The 26,567-nt window shown below is 35.9% G+C and overlaps 1 protein-coding gene across 1 annotated transcript in view; it reads right to left on the bottom strand.

The window, feature by feature from the left end:
• LOC107599638 (nitric oxide synthase, brain-like) overlaps positions 1–26,567 on the bottom strand; it is a 53,932-nt gene that overhangs the window by 12,252 nt on the left and 15,113 nt on the right. The window contains exons 5-22 of the mRNA XM_016291288.1: positions 22,177–22,322; positions 21,330–21,492; positions 21,062–21,153; positions 19,699–19,840; positions 19,214–19,353; positions 17,183–17,357; positions 14,667–14,768; positions 10,991–11,185; positions 9,054–9,139; positions 7,596–7,740; positions 4,969–5,073; positions 4,641–4,699; positions 4,287–4,403; positions 2,788–2,962; positions 2,380–2,381; positions 1,716–1,890; positions 985–998; positions 685–878 (exon numbers count right to left, since the gene is read on the bottom strand). Coding sequence (XP_016146774.1) covers positions 685–878; positions 985–998; positions 1,716–1,890; positions 2,380–2,381; positions 2,788–2,962; positions 4,287–4,403; positions 4,641–4,699; positions 4,969–5,073; positions 7,596–7,740; positions 9,054–9,139; positions 10,991–11,185; positions 14,667–14,768; positions 17,183–17,357; positions 19,214–19,353; positions 19,699–19,840; positions 21,062–21,153; positions 21,330–21,492; positions 22,177–22,322 — 2,227 coding nt within the window. The remainder of the gene's footprint in view (positions 1–684; positions 879–984; positions 999–1,715; positions 1,891–2,379; positions 2,382–2,787; positions 2,963–4,286; positions 4,404–4,640; positions 4,700–4,968; positions 5,074–7,595; positions 7,741–9,053; positions 9,140–10,990; positions 11,186–14,666; positions 14,769–17,182; positions 17,358–19,213; positions 19,354–19,698; positions 19,841–21,061; positions 21,154–21,329; positions 21,493–22,176; positions 22,323–26,567) is intronic.

The following is a 26,567-nucleotide window of genomic DNA, read 5'->3' as shown; positions in this document are numbered from 1 at the left end:
TTTGAGTAGTGACCAATAAGTGGAAGCTTTTTAAAATCTAATATATAATGTATTTATACAATTTATAAAACCCTCAGAATATACTCAGTAGCTGTTTTAGGTATGGTATTCAGGTGGAATGGATGGTTGCCATTGTCATTTTGTAAGTGTTACGAGTGAAAGCTAGCTCACTTTCAAGGAAATGTGACATGACCAGCACTATTGACCAGGTTACCCTGATCCTTGGCTCATCATGAACACCAGAATACCTGATGAACACACTGTTCGGCAGACAATGGCATATCCAGAAAGCCTTTCCTCTGTGTTCACAAAATAATGTTTGATTGGGGAGTCTGGCAGGCTTGTATGGCTGAAGTACTAGAAGTATCACGTCTCTCTTCTGACTCTTCTCCTCTGAATGTCATTTCACATAATTTTTTTATCTAGATGCAGTCACTTTCCATAAGATACCAAAGCAGATGTTTGAAAGACAAGTTATTTTGGAAAGCTGCTATTCATTAGTTGCTTTTCACAAGAAATGACTAAACCATTTAAGCCTCTAAGATGCTACGAAGCTTGAATGTTATTCTATAATGCTTTTTTTTTGCATATCATATTATTTTTTACATTTTGAATTAGTTTCAGACATTTGCATATTTTTATGATGGCACGAAAAAAAAATCTCTGCATATATTTCATAGTTACCCAACGCTGTGTTTCGTTCTTCCAAGAACTCCACTTTCACAATTTGGTTGATAGGTGGTGCATCCTCCAGTTTCTCGATAAGAGTCGTAACTAGAACTTCGTTGTTGCCAGGGAAAACGCCTAAATGGTCACCAGGCAAGTATTTCAGGCTCTCGTGGTTGTTGGCATCAAGACGCACAAATATAGTCGATCGGCTGGAAGACAGGAAGTAAGAAAACATGGTAATATGAAACAGTTGCAGTCATTATTAAAGAGATTATAAAAGATACACAAGAGAAATTGACCCTTCGCTTTGCCCACCTTGGGTATTTTTGCTAGAATAGGCCGGAATGAAGTTTGACATTGCAAAGCATTTCATATGCCATTTTTAAATGTTTAATATAAAAGTAACTAGATAAAAACTCAAGATACAAATGATAGTTAGCTTTCTGTTACTGACATTAATTTAGCTAGAAGCAAATGTATTTTCTCTTTACATTTACATCTTACATCTTTACAACTCATTGCAAGTTATCGCAAACGCTTGATTGCAGTTGTTGCTGATCTGAATCAACCTGACTACACCAACTAAATGGCTTTTTAATATAATAGTTGACCCAAAAAATAAATTTTGTCGTTATTTACTCCTTTTGTTACAAAAACATATGCTGATCAAAAAAAAAATTTTTTTTTAAATATAGAATCAGTGATTATCAAGAGCCAAAAAGACCAACAATGTATTGTAACAGTAGTCTTTTACTATCTGTGCAGTATCTTCTTGTACTCTGCACAATGACAGTTTAAAAAAAACTGACCTAATACTACAAATCTTCTGATGTCATGTAACTTCGTGTAAAGAACACAAAATGTAAGTATTTCTTGCAAATTTAAACTTGACAGCCAAAATCATTTAAATTTTTATGTTTAAAAATTTACAACAACAAGTTTCTACAGTGTACTTCTTTTATTTTAGTTGTCAATAGCAATGGAAAAAAAAAAAAATAAAACATGCAAAGTAGTGATTATAGCCCACTGCTCGCTTATGGCAGTACCTTGAAGACCTTCTTGGCCCATGTTCTGAAGGATTCCTCTTGGCCGCAGAGTTCATCTCCCTCTCCCATGCGCAGGATTCGCTCCCCACCGAGCTCTTCGAACAGCGTGTCCACTGCGTGGGCAAACGCACAGAAGTGTGGGTATGCCCGAGAGCCAAGGCCAAACACAGAGAATCTGCATGGGAGAAACAGTGTTGAAAACACATGAAGCACATGAACACAAACAAATAGATGTACTGTATATACAAAATGAATCGTATTATAAGAGAGTGGTGGTTGTGGACATCAGGCCAGAGGCTGTGAGCTTTGATCCTGAAACTATGAAAACTAAAAAAGGGTCAAATTCAAGGCCTGAGAGGAGGTTACGCAAGAATGCACATACATACATGCAAAGTTCACAAAGTGCAAAGTTTTGATTGCTTTAGGATGGAATTTATTTTCAAACTAAACTTCTTTTAGATGGTTGTTCTCTGTTCTTCTGCTCTTTGTATATTTAGTTCTGAAGTAGTTGATGAACTTCAATTTAAGCCAGAGACACCGGAAGAAACCAAATACATACATAAAGACATATAGGAGAATATCCTCTGAATCAACCTGACTACACCAACTAAATGGCTTTTTAATATAATAGTTGACCCAAAAAATTAATTTTGTCGTTATTTACTCCTTTTGTTACAAAAACATATGCTGATCAAAAAAAAAAATTTTTTTTAAATATAGAATCAGTGATTATCAAGAGCCAAAAAGACCAACAATGTATTGTAACAGTAGTCTTTTACTATCTGTGCAGTATGTTCTTGTACTCTGCACAATGACAGTTTAAAAAAAACTGACCTAATACTACAAATCTTCTGATGTCATGTAACTCCGTGTAAAGAACACAAAATGTAAGTATTTCTTGCAAATTTAAACTTGACAGCCAAAATCATTTAAATTTTTATGTTTAATAATTTACAACAACAAGTTTCTACAGTGTACTTCTTTTATTTTAGTTGTCAATAGCAATGGAAAAAAATAAAAAATAAAACATGCAAAGTAGTGATTGTAGCCCACTGCTCGCTTATGGCAGTACCTTGAAGACCTTCTTGGCCCATGTTCTGAAGGATTCCTCTTGGCCGCAGAGTTCATCTCCCTCTCCCATGCGCAGGATTCGCTCCCCACCGAGCTCTTCGAACAGCGTGTCCACTGCGTGGGCAAACGCACAGAAGTGTGGGTATGCCCGAGAGCCAAGGCCAAACACAGAGAATCTGCATGGGAGAAACAGTGTTGAAAACACATGAACACAAACAAATAGATGTACTGTATATACAAAATGAATCGTATTATAAGAGAGTGGTGGTTGTGGACATCAGGCCAGAGGCTGTGAGCTTTGATCCTGAAACTATGAAAACTAAAAAAGGGTCAAATTCAAGGCCTGAGAGGAGGTTACGCAAGAATGCGCATACATACATGCAAAGTTCACAAAGTTCACAAAGTGCAAAGTTTTGATTGCTTTAGGATGGAATTTCTTTTCAAACTAAACTTCTTTTAGATGGTTGTTCTCTGTTCTTCTGCTCTTTGTATATTTAGTTCTGAAGTAGTTGATGAACTTCAATTTAAGCCAGAGACACCGGAAGAAACCAAATACATACATAAAGACATATAGGAGAATATCATAAACACAAGTCCAAGTCACCACAAAATCAAAAGAAAAAAAAAACGAGGCAGTTTATGGCAGTTTAGGTTTTACATAACTTTAACTCATCAAAATGTAACTCATCAACTTTTATTTACATAAAACTTGATTTTTAAGTCGATTTAATGTAATTTAATTTAAAAGTTATTATACTTAAAATTTTAAGGCAGCAGCTGGACTTATGTTTTTAAGTTGAAATAGGTGGAATTTTTTATAGTGCTAAATTACCATAATAATTTGTATTGATCACGTATCAATTAAAGCCATTTTAAGCCTTTTTGCAATAAAAAGGTTTTTGCATTGTGGTACAATTTATCAAACATCCTTCCAAAAAAATAAATAAATTGGCCCCAAAAATTTTTTATTTTGATTGCGATTAAATTTAAGCCAGAGGAACCACATAGACACTGGAAGAAACCAAAGAGAAGAAAATTACAGGAGAAAATTATAAAAACAAGTTCAAGTCACCACAAAATCAAAAAAAATTTTTTTTTTAGAAAACAAGTAAATATACTTTCCATAAAGAAAATGTATTTTATGAAATGTAGGTCTATTTTAGGACCATTAAGAATTTTTGCAATGCAAAAACATTTTGCCTGAATTACTATAATGTAATTTATTTGTTTATCTGTCATTGAAATCAGTTATTAAAGCCAGTACAATACAAATATACAGTATATATATACAGTATGATGAGAATCTGGGAGGAAATGTGCTTAATTGTGCTTTTTTAATGCAACAACTTTTTTGCATTGTGGCATAATTTATGAAACATTATTGATTATGATTATTGATTATGAAACAAATTTTTTTTCTTTGTTTTAATTTTTAGGTGGAATAACCCAGACATGTTTTTAAAAAGTTTCATATTTTTCCAAATACAGGCAGTACAGTACCTCACATTAGCAAGTGGTCCAGTGCTCTCAAAGTTGGCTTTGGATTCAGGTTCGTCACTGGAGGATTTGCGGGTATCAGAATATGACGAGACGCTGTTAAAACGCACCTTGTACGTCCTGAGAGGCAGAAAGAGAGAGAGGTTTCTTTGTGTACGTGTATGTGAATGGTTCCAGTATATAGAAGAGAGAAGAACTGCATGTTGTGTGTTAATGTGTGTGCCTGTTGCATATATGTTAGACTCTGTGTAGGTGTGTGAACTGAAACACTGAAAAAAATTAATTATGGGAAAGCAGATGGGTGGGAGGACGAGAAGAAAATCACTCGCTTGCGTCTCCACTCGCGCACACACTCACTTTCTGTCCTCTACGCTGGTGGTGGGATGTCTCATCTCCATCAGTGCCGCACCAAATTTCTGCAGCACGGAAAAGGGGAGAAAGAAAAACAGGAGAGAAGTTACTGGCCCTTCCTACGCATGTTCTCAATCACAAATTCAACCAGGACCTGCCAGCATAATGCAGGTTCTCCAATGTACAGTATGTGTGTGAAGTCCTTTATCATCATGATGAGAACATTCTGTTGTGTTGTGAAGTGTTGACAGTTTGATTCAAAGCAAAACAAAATGATTGATGTGCTCATTGAAACACTAGCGCGTTAGAGCAAACTTCTATTTTAATAACTCACCTCTCCATTTTCAGGAGGGTCCCCATTGCCGAACGTACTTGTCACCACTATTACAAGGGTCTCGTGTTCCAAGTCGACTGTGTCATATTCGTCCATGGACATCACCTGCAGGATCAAATAATATAGCATTGTACATATCACACAACTCACTTGTGCTGCTATAGGTCCATGATATTATAACCTCAGTCCCAATCCCAACATCATCCATCTAAATAGTTGCAGTAGTTCTATTATTGTGTTTTATGCCACTTTTCGTTATAGACATAAAAGTGGGGCGAGTCAAAGAATGTGACTGGACCATTATTAAAAAATAAATAAATAAAATTCCACTTCACAGAATGAGAATTTTGGGGAAATTGTCTCTTCTTGCTTGTGATGCAAGGGTAACTAAATAACTGGTTGTTTGAATAAGTATAGAGTTTTATTTATTTAAAAATATGTCTATAAAGGTTAACGTTTTATGTATTTGAGGAGCGTAGAAGATTGTCTTAGTCTAGCATTTGCCGTTTACTCACGTCTTATAGCCTTTGCATACTACTTCATCTTTTATAACATGAGATTTTGGCCAAATGTATCCAACAACAGGAAAAATTGATCGCCCACATAACTACAATAGACATTGTAAGCTGATGAAAACATAATTCAGTGCACTCACGGTCTTGGATGTGGCTATTCTAATGACGGACAAAACACATACCTCCGAAACTCGCTGGTTAAAAACCTTTTAACTCTATTTCAACTTTAGTAAAAAGCAAATAATATAAAGACACATGCAAGTGTCTGACCATATGTAAGACCATAATACCAACTCTGACAGTGCTGTGTTTAATTATTCAAAAACGACAGGGTTTTTCTCGTTTCCTGAAGAGTAGCGGGTTTGGTTTCCAACTGACAGCGAAAATATGATCAAACGATTGGGGTTGGTAAACGTTTTTCAAGGCTTTTGAAAGTAGTCCATCAAGGCTGCATTTATTTGATCAAAATACAATAAAACAGTAATATTGTGAAATATTATAACAATTTACAAAAACTGTTTTCTATTTGAATATATTTTCAAATGTTTTCCTGTGATGCAAAAATTACTCCAGTCTTCAGTGTCACATGATCCTTCAGAAATCATTCTAACATGCTGATTTGCGACTCAAGAAACATTTCTTATTATTATCAAAGATGAAAACAGTTGTGCTGCTTTTGTGGAAACTGGTGCATTTTCTTCCAGGATTCTTTGATGAATAGAAAGTTTAAAAGAACAGTATTTATTTGAAACAGTAATCTTTTGTAACATTATACATTTTTTGTACTGTATCTTTTGACCATTTTAATGTCCAAAAAGTATACTTTCCAAAAAGTATATTACACAAAGACTACCCATCTAAAAAACTGCATTACTATTATTTTTGTTTTATGCCACTTTTTATTTGAGACATTTTCTAAAAATGTAACATGTCTGCTAATGCCACGGCACATTACTTTTATTCATTTATTTCTTATGTGTTCCCTATTCTAAAGTTTTATCGGAGCACTAGTTAAGGCCAAGGCTTTCATTTACACTTTCAAATCCCAAACTCTAAGTATTACACTACACACGTATGTTTGAGCTATGACAACTAAACTGATTTCAACTGAAGTAGGGACCCAAGTTTTGTCTATAACTCAGAATATAGCACTTGTGGAGGGACTTTCTTGACTGGGCCAGTAAGCAACCACCTAAAACACCCAAGGATCACAGTGGCCACTTTTGCACCAGCAAGCATGTAATTTAGTTATTTGTACTGTTTGTGAAAACATAAATAACGCTTCATTCACTAGACATGACCATTTTGATGTGATTGGTTTTTCAGTCATTTGTAGCCCCGGAGCAAAAGTTTGGATATTAGATCAGTGTTTGGAGAGATTTTAGGCAACGTTTTCGAGTGTGAAAACCATACAATGTGCATCAAGAATGGGAGGCATGTTATCTCTTGATCCTGACGTACCGCCAAAAGGGGTGTAGAGGTAATGAACAGTTCGTACGGCGCCTAACAAGCAGCTAATGCGCCATGATACAATTAACAGAAAAGATGCATCAGTGCATGTGGCAGGGCAAATGCCTTCAGGGCATGAGGAGAGAGAAGCAGTATATCTGCGCCATCTGCATGTAAATCACGTAATAACAAGCGCATATGAACAAGATTGATTATTCTGCTACATTCTAAAAATAACTTTGCATTTAACTGCTATCCCAAGGCTAAATACGTGATCCACACAATACTCTTGTTTTATACCGCACATTGCTTTGAGTGTAACGGGATCTTATCTTAACCTACAGCTCAATGCCTGGGTGAGTCGATTCTTGGCATTCGATGGTATTGGAGGAATATAAATGGTGCCAAAGCACACTTTGGTGTGAAAATAGCTTTCTCACTCTGCAATCTGTATCACTGAATTGAGAGAGAGAGTTTGGTTGTGAAACCAAGGGGATACATGTGTCTCATATCAGTATTCTTTGTCATTTTGTTTACATCAATGTTTACGTGCAAATCCACAGGAGGCATTAATTCGGGATGAATGGGAGATGGGAAGGGTTTTAAGAATCACACACAGATGTCAATCTATTATGTGCGGTTCAGTAAGCCTGTCGTTCTTACCTTGGCATCAAATGCATGCTTGAAAATCTCACAGAGAGTTTTTGCATAGTCTTGCGATTTCCCAGTTTCTGTGGCGAACAAGATGGTGGCTTTGACCCTCTTGGCCATGGCCTGTCCCATGAGTTTGGCGGAGAATTTCACAGCCCTGCAAGTGGCACACAAACAGACATGGATATGTCAACAAAGATGAATTGTTGCACTAAATCAGTGAACTTTACACAGTTATTGAACTGAACTGAATCAACAGTTAACTGACTTGGGCTGAATAATGACACAATAGGGTTTTTAAAATCAAATTTAAGGCTTTTTAAGACCTTGTTTAAGATCGGCACAAATAAAATTAATGTCCATTCAGAACAAAATGATACAATCTCAAAATAAATCATGCATCTTAGAATATTATACTTTATGAAACTGCAAGTTTAAAATATACACATATGTACTAAAATTGGTTTATGTACTAACATATCAATACATATGAATTGGAAGCCAAGCAATATTAGATTTTGCTGACATAATAATATTGTGTAGAAAGACAGATTACAGATTATTGTGCCGATTCTAGAAAAATTGCCTTCCTGTGATGGCAGCCCAGAGAAAAATCAAATGAATTTACGTTAAAATAAATGTAGATACAATTTATTGCGTATTTGAAATTCCCATAATAACAAGGGGAAAATATGTATAATAATGCAGGACTTTTAATTGTAAACAAGCCTGAAATACACAGGACTCTTATTTTGAAATGCACTCGATTCAAGCTCCTCATTTAAATAGTCAAAGGAGATCAAATCTGTAATCTGCAGGTATTTAAGTCTTTTTATGACCTTAAATTTGAGGCTGTTTAAGTAAGACTGTTTAAGGACTATGTATAATTGATTCGGTTATTTTCTTGTTTATTACTGTGAAGCTGCTTTGAAACAATCAGTATTGTACAACGAGCTATATGAATAAAGGCAACTTGACTTGACTTAAAATCTCACCACTTATGACAACGTGGATCTGCGTTCCTAAAAATGATCTCTTCTACCACCTCTCAACGAGAGTTTAACACACTAACAGGCACTTCCCCCTCATTCCCGAGACCACAGTCACATAAACGTAGCTACTTAGAGTATATCCTGTGGGCAATTACTGTAATAGCTCAGAGGCTGAACGCTGAAGGGACACTGAAAGAAACCTGATTACACCTGAGTGTGATTCAGTGAGTTAGACTCACGCTATTCTCAGCATAATAACAAGGAAAATATGGTGGAGAGCACTCTTAAACAGCCATTAACACAACCGCCTGCTGAAGTTCCTGGACTATGGGTTATAATAACAACAAAAGGCTGGCAAAGATGGGGAGCGCTGCAGACAGCCGTCCTTCGTAAGCGCCATACAGGTTAAACTCAATGTACACTTTGTGCTTGAGACAAAAACAAACAGCTAAAGGTCTCGAGCTCTTCACCCACTCACTTGGCAAGTTTCTTGAATCCAATCGTTCTTTTCTTTGTGGGCGTCCCATTCACTCCTTTCCACACGTGAGTGTTCCATGGGTCAGGCTGGACAGTGAAAGAAAGAGAGAGCGAGAGAATGTAGCAAAGCATATTTTAATTATGAGAACTACAGGCTGATTGTGATCAAGTTGTAATAGAGTTCTGCAAAGAGTCCTTAAACCCGGAAATGTATACTTACTTTATTGGGTTCCACTTTATATTAAGTGGCCTTAAAGGGATAGCTCATCCAAAAATGAAAATTTGATGTTCATCTGCTTACCCCCAGGGCATCTAAGATGTAGGTGATTTTGTTTCTTCAGTAGAACACAAATTATGATTTTTAAGTCCAACCGTTGCTATCAGTCGTATAATGCATGGCAATGGTAACAAAATCTATGAGAGTAAAAAAAACATGCACAGACAAATCCAAATTAAACCCTGCGGCTCGTGATGACACATTGATGTCCTAAGACACGAAACGATCGGTTTGTGCCAGAAACCGAACAGTATTTATATCATATTTTAAAAGAGTGCGTACACACCTCACGCACCGGATGCCTGCATGTGCCCAAAGACAGTTGGACATAGTGGTGTATTAGAGGTAAAAAATTATATAAATACTGTTCGGTTTCTGGCACAAACCGATCGTTTTGTGTCTTAGGACATCAATGTGTCATCACGAGCCGCAGGGTTTAATTTGGATTTGTCTGTGCATGTTTTTTTTACTCTCATAGATTTTGTTACCATTGCCATGCATTATACGACTGATAGACTGCAACGGTTGGACTTAAAAATCATCATATGTGTTCTACTGAAGAAACAAAGTCACCTACATCTTGGATGCCCTGGGGGTAAGCAGATAAACATCAAATTTTCATTTTTGGATGAACTATCCCTTTAACTATTATGTACCTACATCAAAGAATAAGTACAATGTACTTATTGTGTTCATATTGTATTGCAAAACACTTTTGCTGCTATTGAGGTGGGATATGGGTAAGGTTAGAGATGGGTAGTGGTCTGGGTAGGTTTAAGGGTGGGTTAAGGTGTAAGGGATGGGTCAACAGTGTAATTATAAATGTAATTACAGAAATTAATTACAGATGTAATTACATGCAGGTATTTTTTTAAATATAAGTACAAAGTAAAAACATGTATGTACACAATAAGTGCATTGTACCAAATTATTAATTTAAATGTAAGTACATAGTAGTTAAGGCCACTTAATATAAAGTGGGACCATTTTTGTGAAAAAATTAGCTTGAAATGTCTTTGTGCTTCTTTTTTCATAAATGCAATTACATCCATGCATTTTAAGTCTGGCTTAAGAATTAAAATATTTTTGGGGTCACATCACCATTACAAGTCTGCAAAAAGAGGTTTTAGCTATTTCCAAATTTACAGAAAGCTTAAAGGGTTAGTTCACCCAAAAATGAAAATTGCTGGAACGCCTTCCGCTTATGAAAGATAATGGAAGTGAGAGAAAAGTGTTTATTATGTTTGAAATATGGATATTTTTCTTACAAAAACGTATGTATTCACTACAGAAGGCCTTAATTCACCCCCCGGAGCCGTCTGCGGCACGTTTTATTATGTATGCGCGTGCTTTATTTGACGACTTGTGGACTGTTCAACTGCAGCACCTGCTGACTGCAATGATAGAGCTTGGAATAGCCAGGACAATTTTTAATATAACTCCGACTGGATTCGTCTGAATGAAGAAAGTCATATACACCTAGGATGCTTCGAGGGTGAGTAAAACACAGTCTAATTTTCATTTTTGGGTGAACTAACCCTTTAACTGCCTCAGAAACATGGATGGTAAATTAGGCACAAAAATGCATATATATGATTGTACTCATAAGTGAAAATCAAAGTTGTGATATTACTTCAATGCAAACTGGACAAAAGACATACCTGGTACTCAAAAGAAGGTGTGAGGCGATAGTTGAGCATTTCCTGATGGAAAACAGGTGTAATGCTGCTTGACATGGGTGGCACTATCCAAACCCAGTCACCCGGGCAGCCTCCCCTCACTCTGTACTCATTCTCCATGTGCTTCATGAAGGACTCGGTGGCTGAATGATGGTCTACTATGGTAACCTTTGACATCTGCAAATGAAAATTTAGAAAAGAGTGAGACCAGATCAGACCAAAACTAAGATTAAATGAAGCTAATTGTAGGGTATCAGACCCAGTCAGACAATTTAAGATTCGATCAAGAACATGGTTGAAACACGAGGAGCCGAATTCCACAGAAAGGCAGAAGCCAAAAGGATGTTCATAAATCAGATCCTAGCGCCAGCCAGTCTGAAGCAAGCCTAACTAACCAACCCTTTCACAGAACAGCTTTCAATATTAAGACAAAAGAACACACTGATCATAACAACTCAGGAAGGAGATTGTCAATTTTGGGGCAAGTAAGCAAGATTAATGGTCAAAGAGATGCACAGCATGACCATCACATGTAAACCAGTGATAGTAATCACGATCACAAGCTCTTTGGATTGACTTCCCCCACCTAGAAGACTGAAATTCCTTATGAGAGACCTCTTAACCTCTGGTCTTCACAGAACATGTCCTTATGTTCAGAGAATGGTAAAGAAACCATCTTTTACAGATGTAGATGCACCAAAATGAACTCAAAAAAAGCTTATAAACTAATATCAGTCCATTGCTTAACTCCATATCATGTACGTAACCCACACATTCGACTATCATATTCTAATCACTTATTGTGTATGTCTTTTTAATAACTATTGAATAGCTTAAGGGTTCATAATCATGTTTAGTATGTGTGTGTTTGAATCTTCTTGCTTGAAACGTTTCTTCCAATCAATTCTTTGTCAAATGTATCATATTCTTGTTATAGAAATCCTGTCCAAAATTATACTCTGCAAGAGCGGAAAACTCGGACCATGTGACTGATGAGATGACATGTTGATTTATGTATTGGGAGGAGAAATATACGACACCCCGAGCAAAGACAATATCTAATTGGTCAAGGCACCATTTGGGATGTGTCCAAAAGTCCAGTTTAAATACTCAGGACACCATCAAATCATTGCTTTTAGCATCTAGCTTCTTAGCTTTAGCTTCTAGCCACTGCTTCAAGTCATCACTTTTAGCCATGCGGCTCTTTAGTCATAGCTTTGAGCTATGCTTTTTAGTCATCGCGCCTTTAGCTCTTTAGCTTTTTTTGGTCATGGCTTGTAGCCGTGCTTTTCAGTCATCGCTTTTTGCGCTCTTTGAGCGTGCTGTTGAGAGTTTCGTGTTCTGACTTAAGTTTTGCCGCAACTCCGTGTCTCCGAGTTCACCTCGAGTCTGTGACCGACCGCTTCAAAACTTCAACCAGCCCACAACTCCGCATCTTCAGCCAACGCCCAACCACTGGCTTCCCAAGACGTCACTTCTATGACTACTGAACTTCCATCCAATCAGTAACCTCGGGAAACCCCTTTCGGCAACCAGACAAGGAAGGGAACCCCTTACACAGGCAACGCAAGTACCTACAGATTCTAGCTGAACTGGTGCATTTAATATAATTTTAACCTCATTGAGGAACTCAATGCGAGGGTTAATTAAGTGATTGATGGTTGTTCATGTCTATGCAATTTCACATATTGCCATAAACTTGGGATCTCACATTTTCATTCTTTTAAACTCATTCTTTCCTTACTTTCTATCTTCCTGCAACTTGTGTGAATGTGTGCGTGCGTGTGTTTATGTGTTAGACTAGTTTATATGTCTTAGATTTATCCAATAGAGTCTTATTGATATTGAAAAGAGAAGTATCTTGTGTTTTGTGCTTACAAGTTAATGTCTTAAACTGCCGATCTTGTTACTGTGCTAATAAATAGTGTTTTCACTATATTTTGGATATTAATATCCATGCAGAATTTATGTTATACGGCTCGTTCAATGAATCGCTGGACGACTCATTGATCAGCCGTAAAACAGTGATTATGTCCAAATTCCCTATAAAATCTTAAATGATTCCCTTTGAGCTAAATTGACCTATTTCCCTTACATAATCGACCAGTATGGTCTTTCTGACCAAGCTGATAAAGTTAGTCAAGCAGCACCTCATTCAAAAAAACATGATTTTGACCAGCTATACTGTAAATTAAGTAAATGCAGAAGTTAAATACTTTCTTGTTGATTTTTGGGTTTACTTAATATTCTAAAGTATCTTGTTATGACAAATATATAGTCTTTTTTATACTACAATTTACAATTATCAGATGTTCTTTAATAGAATCATAAAGTATTAAATGCAATAAAATGTCAATGCATGACAATGGAAATGTCCATAATATTTTTATTTAGTTTTAATCTGACAGAAGTCCAGTATGTTTTTTTTCAGCATACAAACAGCTACAATGTCCATAATTGTGTGCATTCTTATTATCAAATGCATTTTAGATAGCTTGTGATACTTATTGCAGCATGTTGACGTAATTCAATACAACCTGCAATTAAATCCTCAGAACCTGCAATTAAATCCTGGCTTGCATTGCTGCACGTCTAGTTTTCCAAGTAGATTTAATTGTTATCTGCCATTGTTTTGACTCCATCCGCAATTATGAAAGATAAGAAAACTGAGCACAGCTACTTAATAACATCTCATTCGTTTATCAGTGTTGAAACGGTTCTGTAAAAGCCTTTTAGCAAGAAATAAGGTCTTGTGAGTAAACAAACTGAAGGGGAGTGCAATAAATATCAATAAAAATATTTCTTCAGTCACAGGAGCATTCTGTTAAATGTCTTAGGTGCTTAACTCTAATAAATAGAACAGAAGTGATTCAGGCTTTTGATTTGTGAAAGCCGGTTTATGTTTTATTTGCTTGGATGAGTCTTTATGAATGCTTCATGAATGTGAATGCAGGGATTTGCTTTTAGGCTCTATGAGAAGCTGTGTAAAGAGATGAACTGAAAAAATGAGATAATGGCAAAAATAAATAAACGTGACTGAAAATAAGACTAAGAGTGTAAGATTACATGTGGGTGAACCTCACAAAGCCTGTCAAAAACATGTCTAGGTTGTGTTTGACAACAAAATCAAAAGAAAAAAAAAAGAATTAGAAATGATATTTTGTATAATGTCTATTTTTATATAAAGCCAATTATATATATTGCCTATTTTTATAGGGGCTTCTTTTTGGTGTTGTGGCATTATTTATAGGACAAATCAGCACATCTCCACATCTAATTATTATTAGCGTGAATTTTTTTTTTTTTAAGTAAAAAAAATATTTATATTGTGTTTACACTTTTTTACACTGCCTGTAAATTATACTGATTATGATTTTCAAAATATGATATTTATATGTCACTGTAAATATCACAGTATTATATGTATGTGTGTGTTAATTTGATCATTTATATTCAATAAATTATTTAATAGTTTATTTTTTGTTACTATCTCCAGACAACATTAACAATTCAAGTATCAGACTTAATTTGCATTAAAATAAAGCCACATTGTCTAAAACTCTAAATGGTAGTAAAATAGATTTATTCTATGATTTTGAATATGATTCTGACTTTTTTTTAAAAATGAAATTCACCCATCTATGTGTGCTCACCCTACCTGGAAACTATACAGGACTGCGATGTTGATCTCCACCAGTGCCTGGTCCTTCCACAGGGATGAAGTCTTCCTCGTGTCCAGCCCCATCATTGTAGCTACTTCCTGAATTGAAGGGAATTAATCATACTGTACAGAGAGACTATTCATACTGTATTCTCTCTGGATCTGAACCAAGGTTAATAGAACTGCCACTTGTGATCTGCCTCTATAGAGATCTGGAACGACCGACAAGACTATCTAAAAATACACTTCTAGTCAAAAGTTTGGACACACCTGACATGAATATGTGTTTCTCATGATCTTAAAAACCTTTTGATCTGAAGGCTGATTCTTAAAAGTTTTTAAATTAGTTTTGCAGATATATAAAATCAGATGGGTTTCGAATAACATGAAGGTGGATGAATTATTTTATAGATGATTTTCTATATTTTATAGAAGATTAGGATATATTTCAGCATATATTTTACAAACCCGATTCCAAAAAAGTTGGGACACTGGACAAATTGTGAATAAAAACAGAATGCAATGATGTGGAAGTTTCAAATTTCAATATTTTATTCAGAATACAACATAGATGACATCAAATGTTTAAACTGAGAAAACATATCATTTTAAGGGAAAAATAAGTTGATTTTAAATTTCATGGCATCAACACATCTCAAAAAAGTTGGGACAAGGCCATGTTTACCACTGTGTGGCATCCCCTCTTCTTTTTATAACAGTCTGCAAACGTCTGGGGACTGAGGAGACAAGTTGCTCAAGTTTAGGAATAGGAATGTTGTCCCATTCTTGTCTAATACAGGCTTCTAGTTGCTCAACTGTCTTAGGTCTTCTTTGTCGCATCTTCCTCTTTATGATCCACCAAATGTTTTCTATGGGTGAAAGATCTGGACTGCAGGCTGGCCATTTCAGTACCCGGATCCTTCTACGCAGCCATGATGTTGTAATTGATGCAGTATGTGGTCTGGCATTGTCATGTTGGAAAATGCAAGGTCTTCCCTGAAAGAGACGACGTCTGGATGGGAGCATATGTTGTTCTAGAACTTGGATATACCTTTCAGCATTGATGGTGCCTGTCCAGATGTGTAAGCTGCCCATGCCACACGCACTCATGCAACCCCATACCATCAGAGACGCAGGCTTCTGAACTGAGCGCTGATAACAACTTGGGTTGTCCTTGTCCTCTTTAGTCCGGATGACATGGCGTCCCAGTTTTCCAAAAAGAACTTCAAATTTTGATTCGTCTGACCACAGAACAGTTTTCCACTTTGCCACAGTCCATTTTAAATGAGCCTTGGCCCAGAGAAAACACCTGCGCTTCTGGATCATGTTTAGATATGGCTTCTTTTTTGACCTATAGAGTTTTAGCCGGCAACGGCGAATGGCACGGTGGATTGTGTTCACCGACAATGTTTTCTGGAAGTATTCCTGAGCCCATGTTGTGATTTCCATTACAGTAGCATTCCTGTATGTGATGCAGTGCCGTCTAAGGGCCCGAAGATCACGGGCATCCAGTATGGTTTTCCGGCCTTGACCCTTACGCACAGAGATTGTTCCAGATTCTCTGAATCTTTGGATGATATTATGCACTGTAGATGATGATAACTTCAAACTCTTTGCAATTTTTCTCTGAGAAACTCCTTTCTGATATTGCTCCACTATTTTTCGCCGCAGCATTGGGGGAATTGGTGATCCTCTGCCCATCTTGACTTCTGAGAGACACTGCCACTCTGAGAGGCTCTTTTTATACCCAATCATGTTGCCAATTGACCTAATAAGTTGCAAATTGGTCCTCCAGCTGTTCCTTATATGTACATTTAACTTTTCCGGCCTCTTATTGCTACCTGTCCCAACTTTTTTGGAATGTGTAGCTCTCATGAAATCCAAAATGAGCCAATATTTGGCATGACATTTCAAAATGTCTCACTTTCAACATTTGATATGTTATCTACTGTATATTCTATTGTGAATAAAATATAAGTTTATGAGATTTGTAAATTATTCCATTCCTTTTTTACTCACAATTTGTACAGTGTCCCAACTTTTTTGGAATTGGGTTTGTAAATGTGGTAAAGCAAGCTGAGTGTATATATAGGCCAACTGGACTGTTAGTGGCTCAATGTCTTTTAACTTTTGAAAGTGAATTTACTTCAGAGTATAAAGGAAATGTGGAAGAGCAATTGTAATACTGAATGAGTATAAAACCATAATGATGATAAAAAACAGCATGTTTATGAATTAAAATCTGCATAAATTAAAGCGAGCAATTTAAAACAGGATAAACAATGCATAATATACCGTATAATCAACTTAATCCATTGCAATGGCTCATTAAACACAAACGTGTCATTACTAATTTCCTGTTGGGGTACAATGTCTAATGCATATGCATAACATTTATAATGATCAAATGTAATGCAGTCTGGTTTCAAACTGTGTAATGCAGTGTAAAAAGTAACATGAAATATTCTCAATGGTGCAGGGGTGATTTATGGCTGTCTGGTACAGTATGGTACCTCAAGTATGTTGTATCGAGAGCTATCGCAGAAGTCTCTGACACCGATCTCGGTCCCCATGTACCAGCCGCTAAAGGGGCAGGCGGTGAACTCCAGTCCCCCGATCTCTAACAGCATGTTAGACACGGCAGGAAGGCCGTACCACTTTAGATTCAGCTCCTTAAACCATTCGAACCTAGACAGACACAGACAGGAGGACGGTCAATATTGAACCCAGCTCAGCGAGAAAAGTTGCATGCATAAATGTTTTTCAGTGAAATGTTCTTGAGCTTATTTGCATAACATAATGTAGTCAGTAGAATATCTTGGCATATGCAGATGTACACCATTAAGCTTTTAGTGTATTCCGTTTACAGTTTCCATCATAATTTCTCTGTAAGTAAATGCGCACATATGCATCGCCAAAACTGTCATTATCTCTAAACCGGCACCTGCAGGTTTCTCAGGTGTTGCGCTAAGAGGCCAAATCCGCCTGTGTCTGTTATTAATGCTGAAAACACAAGTACTCTGGTGGAATGGCTGATCCATGCAGAAGTATATTCACACAATTATTACACTAAATATGGTGCCCATATTTGTCGCAGCATAAAATCAGCATTTTTCCCCAAAATAAATAATATGTAAATGCATCTCCTCTATTTACATATGTTTATTTGGCTAGTCATTTCTTTGAGCAGTTTGAGGAAAACTTTCAATAATGGGCATTATGTCAATTCAGGTAAAAGTTACATGCTAAAAATAGTTTTTTTGTTATGCTAAACATCTTATAATGGTAGTTTTTCTATTAGTGTTTCAAGGACAAGTGTTTCTGATCTCACGGGGAAACAACTATTTTATGATTTCATATGAATATGAATGAAACGAAAATTTAAGATTTTTAGAAAAATAGCCAGCATGAAGGTTCCTGCCTTCATTATTATCTATTATCTATTATCTAGCGGTCTAAACATAACCCTCACTGAGGCTTGAGCACAAAATGTGCTAATGAGATCATACAAATTCACACAAATTAGCAACCATAGGCCAAAATGTATTATAGTTATGAATTGCCATGAGATGCCATTTGCTCAGAATGTTTGACTTGTGCAATTTGACTTAATAATTTCAAAATTGCTCATATTTACAGAGTGTATATATATATATATATATATATATAACAGCCACACATTTTAAAACAGGAACAATGAGTGTATAAAACAATGTTTTAGCTAGCCTTCAACACTGAATTCAAGGTTTACTCTAAAATCCTCAAGAACGCCCTAATCTGATTTCTTGAATAAGAATAGCACCACAGTCACTTTCATTTACGCTTAAACAATTGTTTATTTTTGCACATGGGAGGTGTATGAGCAAAATGTTCTGTTTTACTTTATCCAATTGCAAGAACATAGAGCTGCAAATTATTTTTTTTATATAATTTATTAATTTCATTCAATTTAATTGCATTTGTCCACTTTTAATCTTTGATGAGAAGTTTAACTTTATCTGCATGACATTTTAGTTCTGAAACAGGAAGTTAGTAGCCATCAATGCTTAATTTAATGGTAACTCAGGCTAAATTCTTTTTTAAACACTAATTAATAAAAAAATATATATATAAATGCATGACTGAGGGGGACAATTCAGTCTTATCTAGATCTCAGGACCCAAGTAACTGATCATCTGAGACACATCGGTGTCAAACAGACAGAATTAAACAAGCAAACTGAGGCAGGATCTGGAAAAAGGACAAGTTTTATGCCAAATTAGCCCACGTTCCTGAATGTACGTGCATAAGAGGCAAGCTCTCAGCTTGAGTTCTCTGTTGCTATGCATCCTGAAGCTCTGCACATTACAGCCTCTCTGATACGAGATTTCCCTTCGGTATGTACTGTATGACGCAGACTATTATCAGATTCTGGGTGGATGAACATTTGAGGTGTAAAATGTTTTAAGCACTGATGTGATTCTGTGTTGTTTCTACACAAGTTTGACGAGCATCAAACCGTCTGAACCCCAATAAAACTCTACAATATGCTTGGTTCTTCTTACTTTGGATGTATAATGGGAACCTCGAGTACAAGATCATCAGGAATCTCAAAAAGCTCTGGATCGTTCCCATTGGCTTGGAGAAGAAGGGGCAAAACGTCAAAACGGCTTTTTGGAGCTTTCCATCCTTGCTGTATACAGATCTACAAGTCAAAAACAAACATTACAGATGTTTTTTTGGAATATGTTGGTTGGTCACAAAGCTAATGGCCATCATGGACCTGCTGACAACTTCTTTAGCTCAGCTAGAAACCAGCTACCATGTTCCAAAACACAGACACCAGCTTAAACTGGATTTTGCATTGCATTGCACAACTCGAACACAATTAACAATGTTAAATTAAACAAACATCAACCCAGCGATAACAAGAAATGCCCATGTCACAAAAGGTTTATTCTTGTGTGTACTGGTAACATGCTTCATTCAATATGTCAGTAGGAGCCTTTTATGATGTCTGTGGCTCTTGCAATATAGCTTCCCACCTCACCTCTGTAAGCTCCACCGAAGCCGGATCTCCGAGAATTGATCCATCAGGCTGCTTGTAGCCTGCGTACCGGATCAACTGGCTGTTCCACACCCGGAAGTCATGCTTCCCGTCTGTCCTCTGGGGGAAGATGGTAATAGCCGATCTGCACATCAGAGACAAGAGGTAATGCTGAGATCCCTCTGGTGGATTTATACTTCAAATCATCCAATACAGTACGTATTACAGACTCCATGAAATCAAAATTGTGTGACTTAATCCCATAGCCAAGATTTGCTGAATTTACTGTAAGTGCATGCACTGTTTTATGCGAATAAAGTTGGATTTACTTATATATCCAACTCAACATATAGACACATGTAATTATATAGCTTATATTTTGCAAAGATATAAAAACAATTATGCATTTACAGTAAGTGGGTGTAAACTTGGATGTACTATATATCATCTATATAGCGCTGTTATTTTCGAGGCCATGCGAATGCACTTCACAATAAACTTTTAAAAGATATATACATTTAAAATGTACAATAATTCACTTCTGGAAAATATATATTGATAATTAAGTTTGTTGGTTGGTCAAAATTGTTTGTGTTCAGTGCAATACAGATATTAAAGAACTGGTTTAACCAGTGTTTTTTTTTTTTTAAGCAGAGTAATGCTAATTATATAGCATTACAATCATAATATTGGTAATTATATAGTACAGTTTTTGTCATTTATTGTGCTTTTGAAATAAAACATCCCCATCTGTTATTGTTATAAGCAAACATAATCATGCTTCATTGCTGAAAATACATCACATTGACGTTCAACAGCTAAGAGCACAAAGTGTCAGTCCAACTAATCTAAATAACAAGTCCCGTCACTCTCGAAATACAACTCTGGATGAAATTTGGGTCACCAGCCTGTTTGAAAAAGCGCTGAGGAGCTTTTCTTGTTGCCTTGATTTGTTTATGTGCGGAAAAAGAGTGTAGGAGACCTCTGACGTTTATTCTGGCAGGTCCTGATGATGTAAGAAGCAAGCGCGGGGGCTTTTGACTATATAAAAGCGTTTCCTCTCTTCTTGTTTTAATTTTCCCTTTCCTCACCCCTCTCTTACTCTCTCAGGCTCTAATCATTCTGTTAGACTGATGCTAATTAAACAGAACAGAGAGTAAGTGTCGTGTATGATTAGCTTCGTAACGTGGCAGTGGTGCCAGTGCTCGGCAATGCTGTGGCAGGTGCTGTACTGTGGGCTGTGGAACAAGGTGACAGAGAGAATGGGAACACTCGCTTTGACAGGGAAGAAGGCAAGTCGCAAGGAAAAGGAGATGCATAAAAAGACAGGAAAAGAAAGGAGTTAGTGAAAAATGGCCTCACTAACCTGAGGTTTCCTTTGTTGGTGGCATATTTGATGTGGTTACAGATGTAATTAAACATTCCATGAGCGGTTGTGCAGTCTCGAGCATCGAACACCTCAAAGGAGAGAAATTCACTTTTTAGGACACATTCTTTTTTTCTTTCTCGCTGCATTTCAATATGCACCAAATTGTTGTACCCTTGAAAAGATTAAGGGAATGGTTTGATGAAGGAATGCTTTTTGGAAGAACAATCCTGTATGACAAAAAAAACTAAACAAAGCAAAACAATACCTGTAGTTTGGACCACTGAATCCGTCCAACACAGCGAGCTGCATTTCTCCATGCATGTTTGGCCCCGTAAATCAGCTCTGTGTCCTTCAGTTGATATGTTCCAGAAGTTTCTATTTCTTTTTTAACCTCTTCTAGCCGGTCAACATGGGCCTTTGAGCCGCATCTGTTCAGACAGAAGCCAAACATATAAAAGGCACATTTAGAAAAAAATGACTACAATTAGAAGGGTAAGTTATGTACTGCAACATACATATACAGGTGCATCTCAATAAATTAGAATGTTGTGGAAAAGTTAATTTATTTCAGTAATTCAACTCAAATTGTGAAACTCGTGTATTAAATAAATTCAATGCATACAGACCATAGATAAATAGATAAATAAATCTTTCTTTTTTTGTCTTGAAAAAATAAATGCATAAATTAATTTGAGATATTAGTTTTTTGGAGAATATATAATGCATATTAAATTATGTGTACTTCCTTTACTCGAATGGCTAGTTTTAAAGTCAAAATCGAGGTTTAAGAAAAAATGGCAATGGTGTAAGAACGATAAACTTAACTCAAAATATATTCTTTGGAAAAAAAAAATCTTATTAAAAAATGTGTGAAAAGTCATTTTGAATCTAAAAAGTCATCTTTGTGACAGTTTTGCTTCTAAAATAAATTATGTATTATTGTTTTTAAATATAAAATCTAAATATATATCCATCTTTCTGTAGTTCAAAAAATACAACTATATAAAATATAGTTTTATTCTGATCTATTATACTGTATATATATATTTTTTGCAGTGATGAAAGATGTTTAATATGGTACAGTGTGCATTAGATTTAAGTTGTTCTCCTGCCTTTTGATTGATGTGTAGTACTGGTCGATAAAATCTGTTGCAAGCGGTAGCAGTTCCTCTTTTCTTCGGACTTCATCTGGTTTGTGACTGTGCTGGTTTGGCACCATAACAGAGCCTATACAAACACTCTCAGTGCAGATCGGCACCTGCAAACAAAAAGCAACTAGCACAATAAGAAGACTGAGTGTGCAAATCCAAACATGCTACATCACTCACGGAAATGTGCTACAGAAAGCATTGTGCCCGTCTCACACATATTGTGTCCGTAGGAGTGTAACTGCAACAGCAGGCACAAGTTGTGACAGCATTTCTGCTGTGTAACAGAACTGGAGGTCTATACAGAAAATAAAGTGATGTCTGGGTGAGCACACTGAGTACTTCCTTTAATTACCGCCATAATTATAAAATGTCATGAAATTTCAGGGGCAGCAAATTTACATCCAAATAGTCTTTTTAGTGCTTTTTTCTAACAATTTTAGCTTACTTGTATAAAAGCCTATATACAAAAGTAAAAGAAAAAAAATTATGGCATTTTCTAAGTTCCTCCAGACATAGTAAGAAGCAATAAACAGACCAGGCATTTTAGTGGGATTTTAGCAAAGACACAATATTTATGAAAGATTTTTATTGTTCCCCATTCAAATAGAGATGCATTCTGTGCATTACGTACCTAAAAACATAAGTTACCAAGATGGATGTCAGGTGGGTGAACAGACTTGAGGTAAAAGGACTTTGGTTCAGTGTGCAACTCCAGCTCTACTTGCAACGCTGCTACTTCTACTGCACAATGATTCTTACCAACCCAGGCTCACCAGAAAAAAAACGTGCCAGTGGTGGCATTTTTGCAAAATAATACTATCGTGATTCTAGTACATTTCTAACCACTTTCAAAGTGAAATGTCCAATGTGTGGCGATCAAAGCGTGCTTATTTTTAACCAAAATAGATCAAAATTTTCTCACGTCGCTTATTTTACGTAGCGCAGCAGTTTGGAACTGAAATGTTTGGTGAGCAGCGCAAAAAGATGAATGCTCTGTCACTTTTGAAAATAACATAGCACCTACACTAAACCAACCCAATAGTGTTAACAGAAGCGAACGTGAGATAAAAACACTTTTGCTGAAGCAACCATGCCATTTTAGCTTGCTTTTACAAATCTTTGAGCTCTTTTATTGTGACTCATCTGGAGTTGGTATGTGATGAAAACGTATTAGTTTACAAATCACTTTGGCAAATGTGCATTGATGTCACAACATAACGTGTGAAAATAATTCTTTATTAATCGATATTGTAACATCACAACCTGTTAAAATGGTTACACAATTTAAAAATGCAAATGTGTCGCTCACATGCTGCAAAACTTAACTGTCATGCAATAAGACACTTTTAAGTTGGGAATGCTGTTTATTATATTCTAATCTTATTGCAGGCCTGTGAAACCAACACACAGAGCCTCAGAAAAATTTTTGTATATGCATTTCATGATCATATTCCTCGAAAACTAATTGCTGTTGAAAACATCCAATGGCTGGATAAATGGCAGGCTTCATCAGAGCCTGATAAGAATAAGCAAAGAGACAAACGGAAGTCGCTCATCGCCTTGAGGAAAATACTCATATGGCCACTATAATAAGATTAGATTTGAAGTGCACTGTCACTTTCTGTAGCTGCTAATATGTTCACTGGATTAGGGGTGGAATGGCAAAGACAGAACAAAAAAATAACAACAATGCTGTTTAATTAAGGACTGGCTTGTTTTAATATCCCAAATTGCCCTTTCAGTCTGGTGAAGCATTTAAACCATGACTGACCCATAACCTTCAACAGTTTCAGAGTAGCCTATAGCCAAAAATAACAAAAGTCCCTTCAAGGAAAGGGTTCATTAATTGGCCATCTTTGTAACACCCTCATACTTTTACTTACAAGTTCATGTCACATACAAAATAAAGAAGTAGCTAAACCAAAACATACATCAAAATATATGGTATAGTATCTAACAAAAAATGAATTGCATAAAGCAAAACACAAAAGGTGAGTTATGACACTGAAAAAACTACAGAAACAGTTTATACAAGGCCTGGGCATTAAAACGGTATCGATATTTATCAATGGTACACCTTCTTCGATATCGATAGAAAAAATGTTCGATATAGTGCACGATATAGGCACGTGCTATGAGTGACGCAGACAGCACACTCAAACACGAACACATGCTGAAATGACTGCTGTGCCTGCCTGTGATGAGGAGATTGTGACAAAAAAAATGAATATTATTCGAATTTAAAATAAACATTTGCATTTGAATGTTAGGTGTGCATCAGGGAGCGTCATCAGTGGCGCGCGAGATGCGGTGATGATGTAAGTGACGTTGTTGCATTTTAATGTTTTGTTAGTCTAGCCCACGAGACGCGCCGCTGCTGCATTATTCATTCAAAATATTAGAGAAATATAGAAGCTCAATGCGGAGAAGATCTTGAATGGGTTAAAACCGAAACCAAGCCATTCACACAGAATGCATATTCAGCGCATTTTTTTAGACGGACAAATATGACTGCTGCACTCACGTCTCACAGAAGAGATGCAGCCATGCAAAGTTAAAACAGTTGAAACTTTTAGAAAACACGTCACGAATTTGTGGAGGTTTATTCCTTTTCACTGCGTCTCTTTTGTTTTTAAATGCAGTCTGTGTGAATGGCGCTTCGGCTTTTTGGATTAAACAATGCATAAATACATGATGCTGTTTTGTTCATAATTGTTTATGCAATTTTCGAAATTATATTAGATTTTTATGAGTTAATTTAGACGTAATGCACGTTTTTATAGAGTTACTTGCTAAATGCACTGCCTTATTTTGCTCATTGCGCCCTCCTGTGGCCTCGGGAGACACAATATTGTATTATACCTATACAATAAAGACCTATTTAATCTGCATATAAAACATTAGAAATTAGATATTTGTTTAATTTTTATTGTGTTTGATTGTTAAAATAAAAAATATTTATTGTTTGTCTCAATAAATTGTGTTAATTATAAATACAGTGGTTAAATAAAAATAAAAAATTATATTGCTTTTTGTTTTAAAAAAGGTTATAAAAAATGTCAATAATTATCGATACCGAACGATATGAAACATTATATCGTTGATAAATTTTTTAGCTATATTGCCCAGCCCTAGTTTATACTCAGAAATTTCACAATTAATTATAATAATAAAACTTATAGAAAAATATATATAAAAAAAAAAAATCTGAATTCCGATATGTAAACTAAGAATTGTGAAATATAAAATCAAAAAAAGTATTTTCACAATAACTTTCTCAGAATTTGATTTTATATTTTGCAATTCAGTTTTTTTCTGCCACAGAAAAATAAATAAATAAGGTAATTGTGACTTTTTATCTCAGAATTCTGACTTTTTTCTCACAATTGCAAGTTTATATCTCACAACTTCTCTTGTGTCATCTTGAATTAATTTATTTTATTTAGATACAAACTCATAATTGGAAAAAATCTGAATATACTGTGAGATAAAAAGTCACAATTACCTTTTTAATTTTTTTTATCCCATTTTAAAGTAGAAAAATGTATACGCCACACTTTTTTACAGTGTAGATTTACATTTATACACTATAAGATCTATTCTTAATATTACTAAATACAGAACCAAAATTTAAAAAAATAACACCATTATTTCTATTCTTCTATTATAAGTATTTCTGAATCTTCTATTATGAATAGTAACACCGTTCACTACTCATAATAGAAGATTTGACCACCTTCAAACCGGATTAATTTTTATAAAAGTGATCTGTTTCCACATCATTACTTGCTGCAGCGCAGTATAACTTACCCATGCATCCCATCTGTAGCATGTACAGGGACACCTGTGTGACTTTAGCTACCCAAACGAGCATTTATACTAATGGTGCTCAGCACAAGAATCATGTTAAAAATAAAATAAAGACGTTCATTAGATTCTTCACATTCACCCACCATTAGGGACTTTGAATGCAATCTTGCAGCTGTCACATTCTGTAGAGTTGGAGATGCAACCCAAAAATCCTTCAGAATGTGATATATTATAAATCATACCATCTGTAATTAGCATCAATTAGCATGCAAAGCCAGCCTCTCATGAAAGTGCACAGAACTTCATAACCCCCTCTTGGAAGGATGATTCAGATTTAGAGAGATCTTGAGAGTTGTCATACAGACTTGTGTCCAGGGCCGCATTAAGACTGCACTGGGCCCCGGGGCTATGACTTACTGGAGGGCCCCCATCACAATAATTCCTGCGTAATTCATATTACGTATATATTTTTTCTACAATTTATACATTTTAGGCTCAGTGAATGGCACATTTTTTCTTAAGGTGGGCCTTTAGCCCCGTTG

The sequence above is a fragment of the Sinocyclocheilus grahami genome, unplaced genomic scaffold, assembly GCF_001515645.1.
Source record: "Sinocyclocheilus grahami isolate Dianchi unplaced genomic scaffold, SAMN03320097.WGS_v1.1 scaffold269.1, whole genome shotgun sequence".
NCBI classification, from domain to species: domain Eukaryota; kingdom Metazoa; phylum Chordata; class Actinopteri; order Cypriniformes; family Cyprinidae; genus Sinocyclocheilus; species Sinocyclocheilus grahami.
Note: the sequence above shows the minus strand (reverse complement) of the source record. Positions and strands in the feature narration are given on the sequence as shown.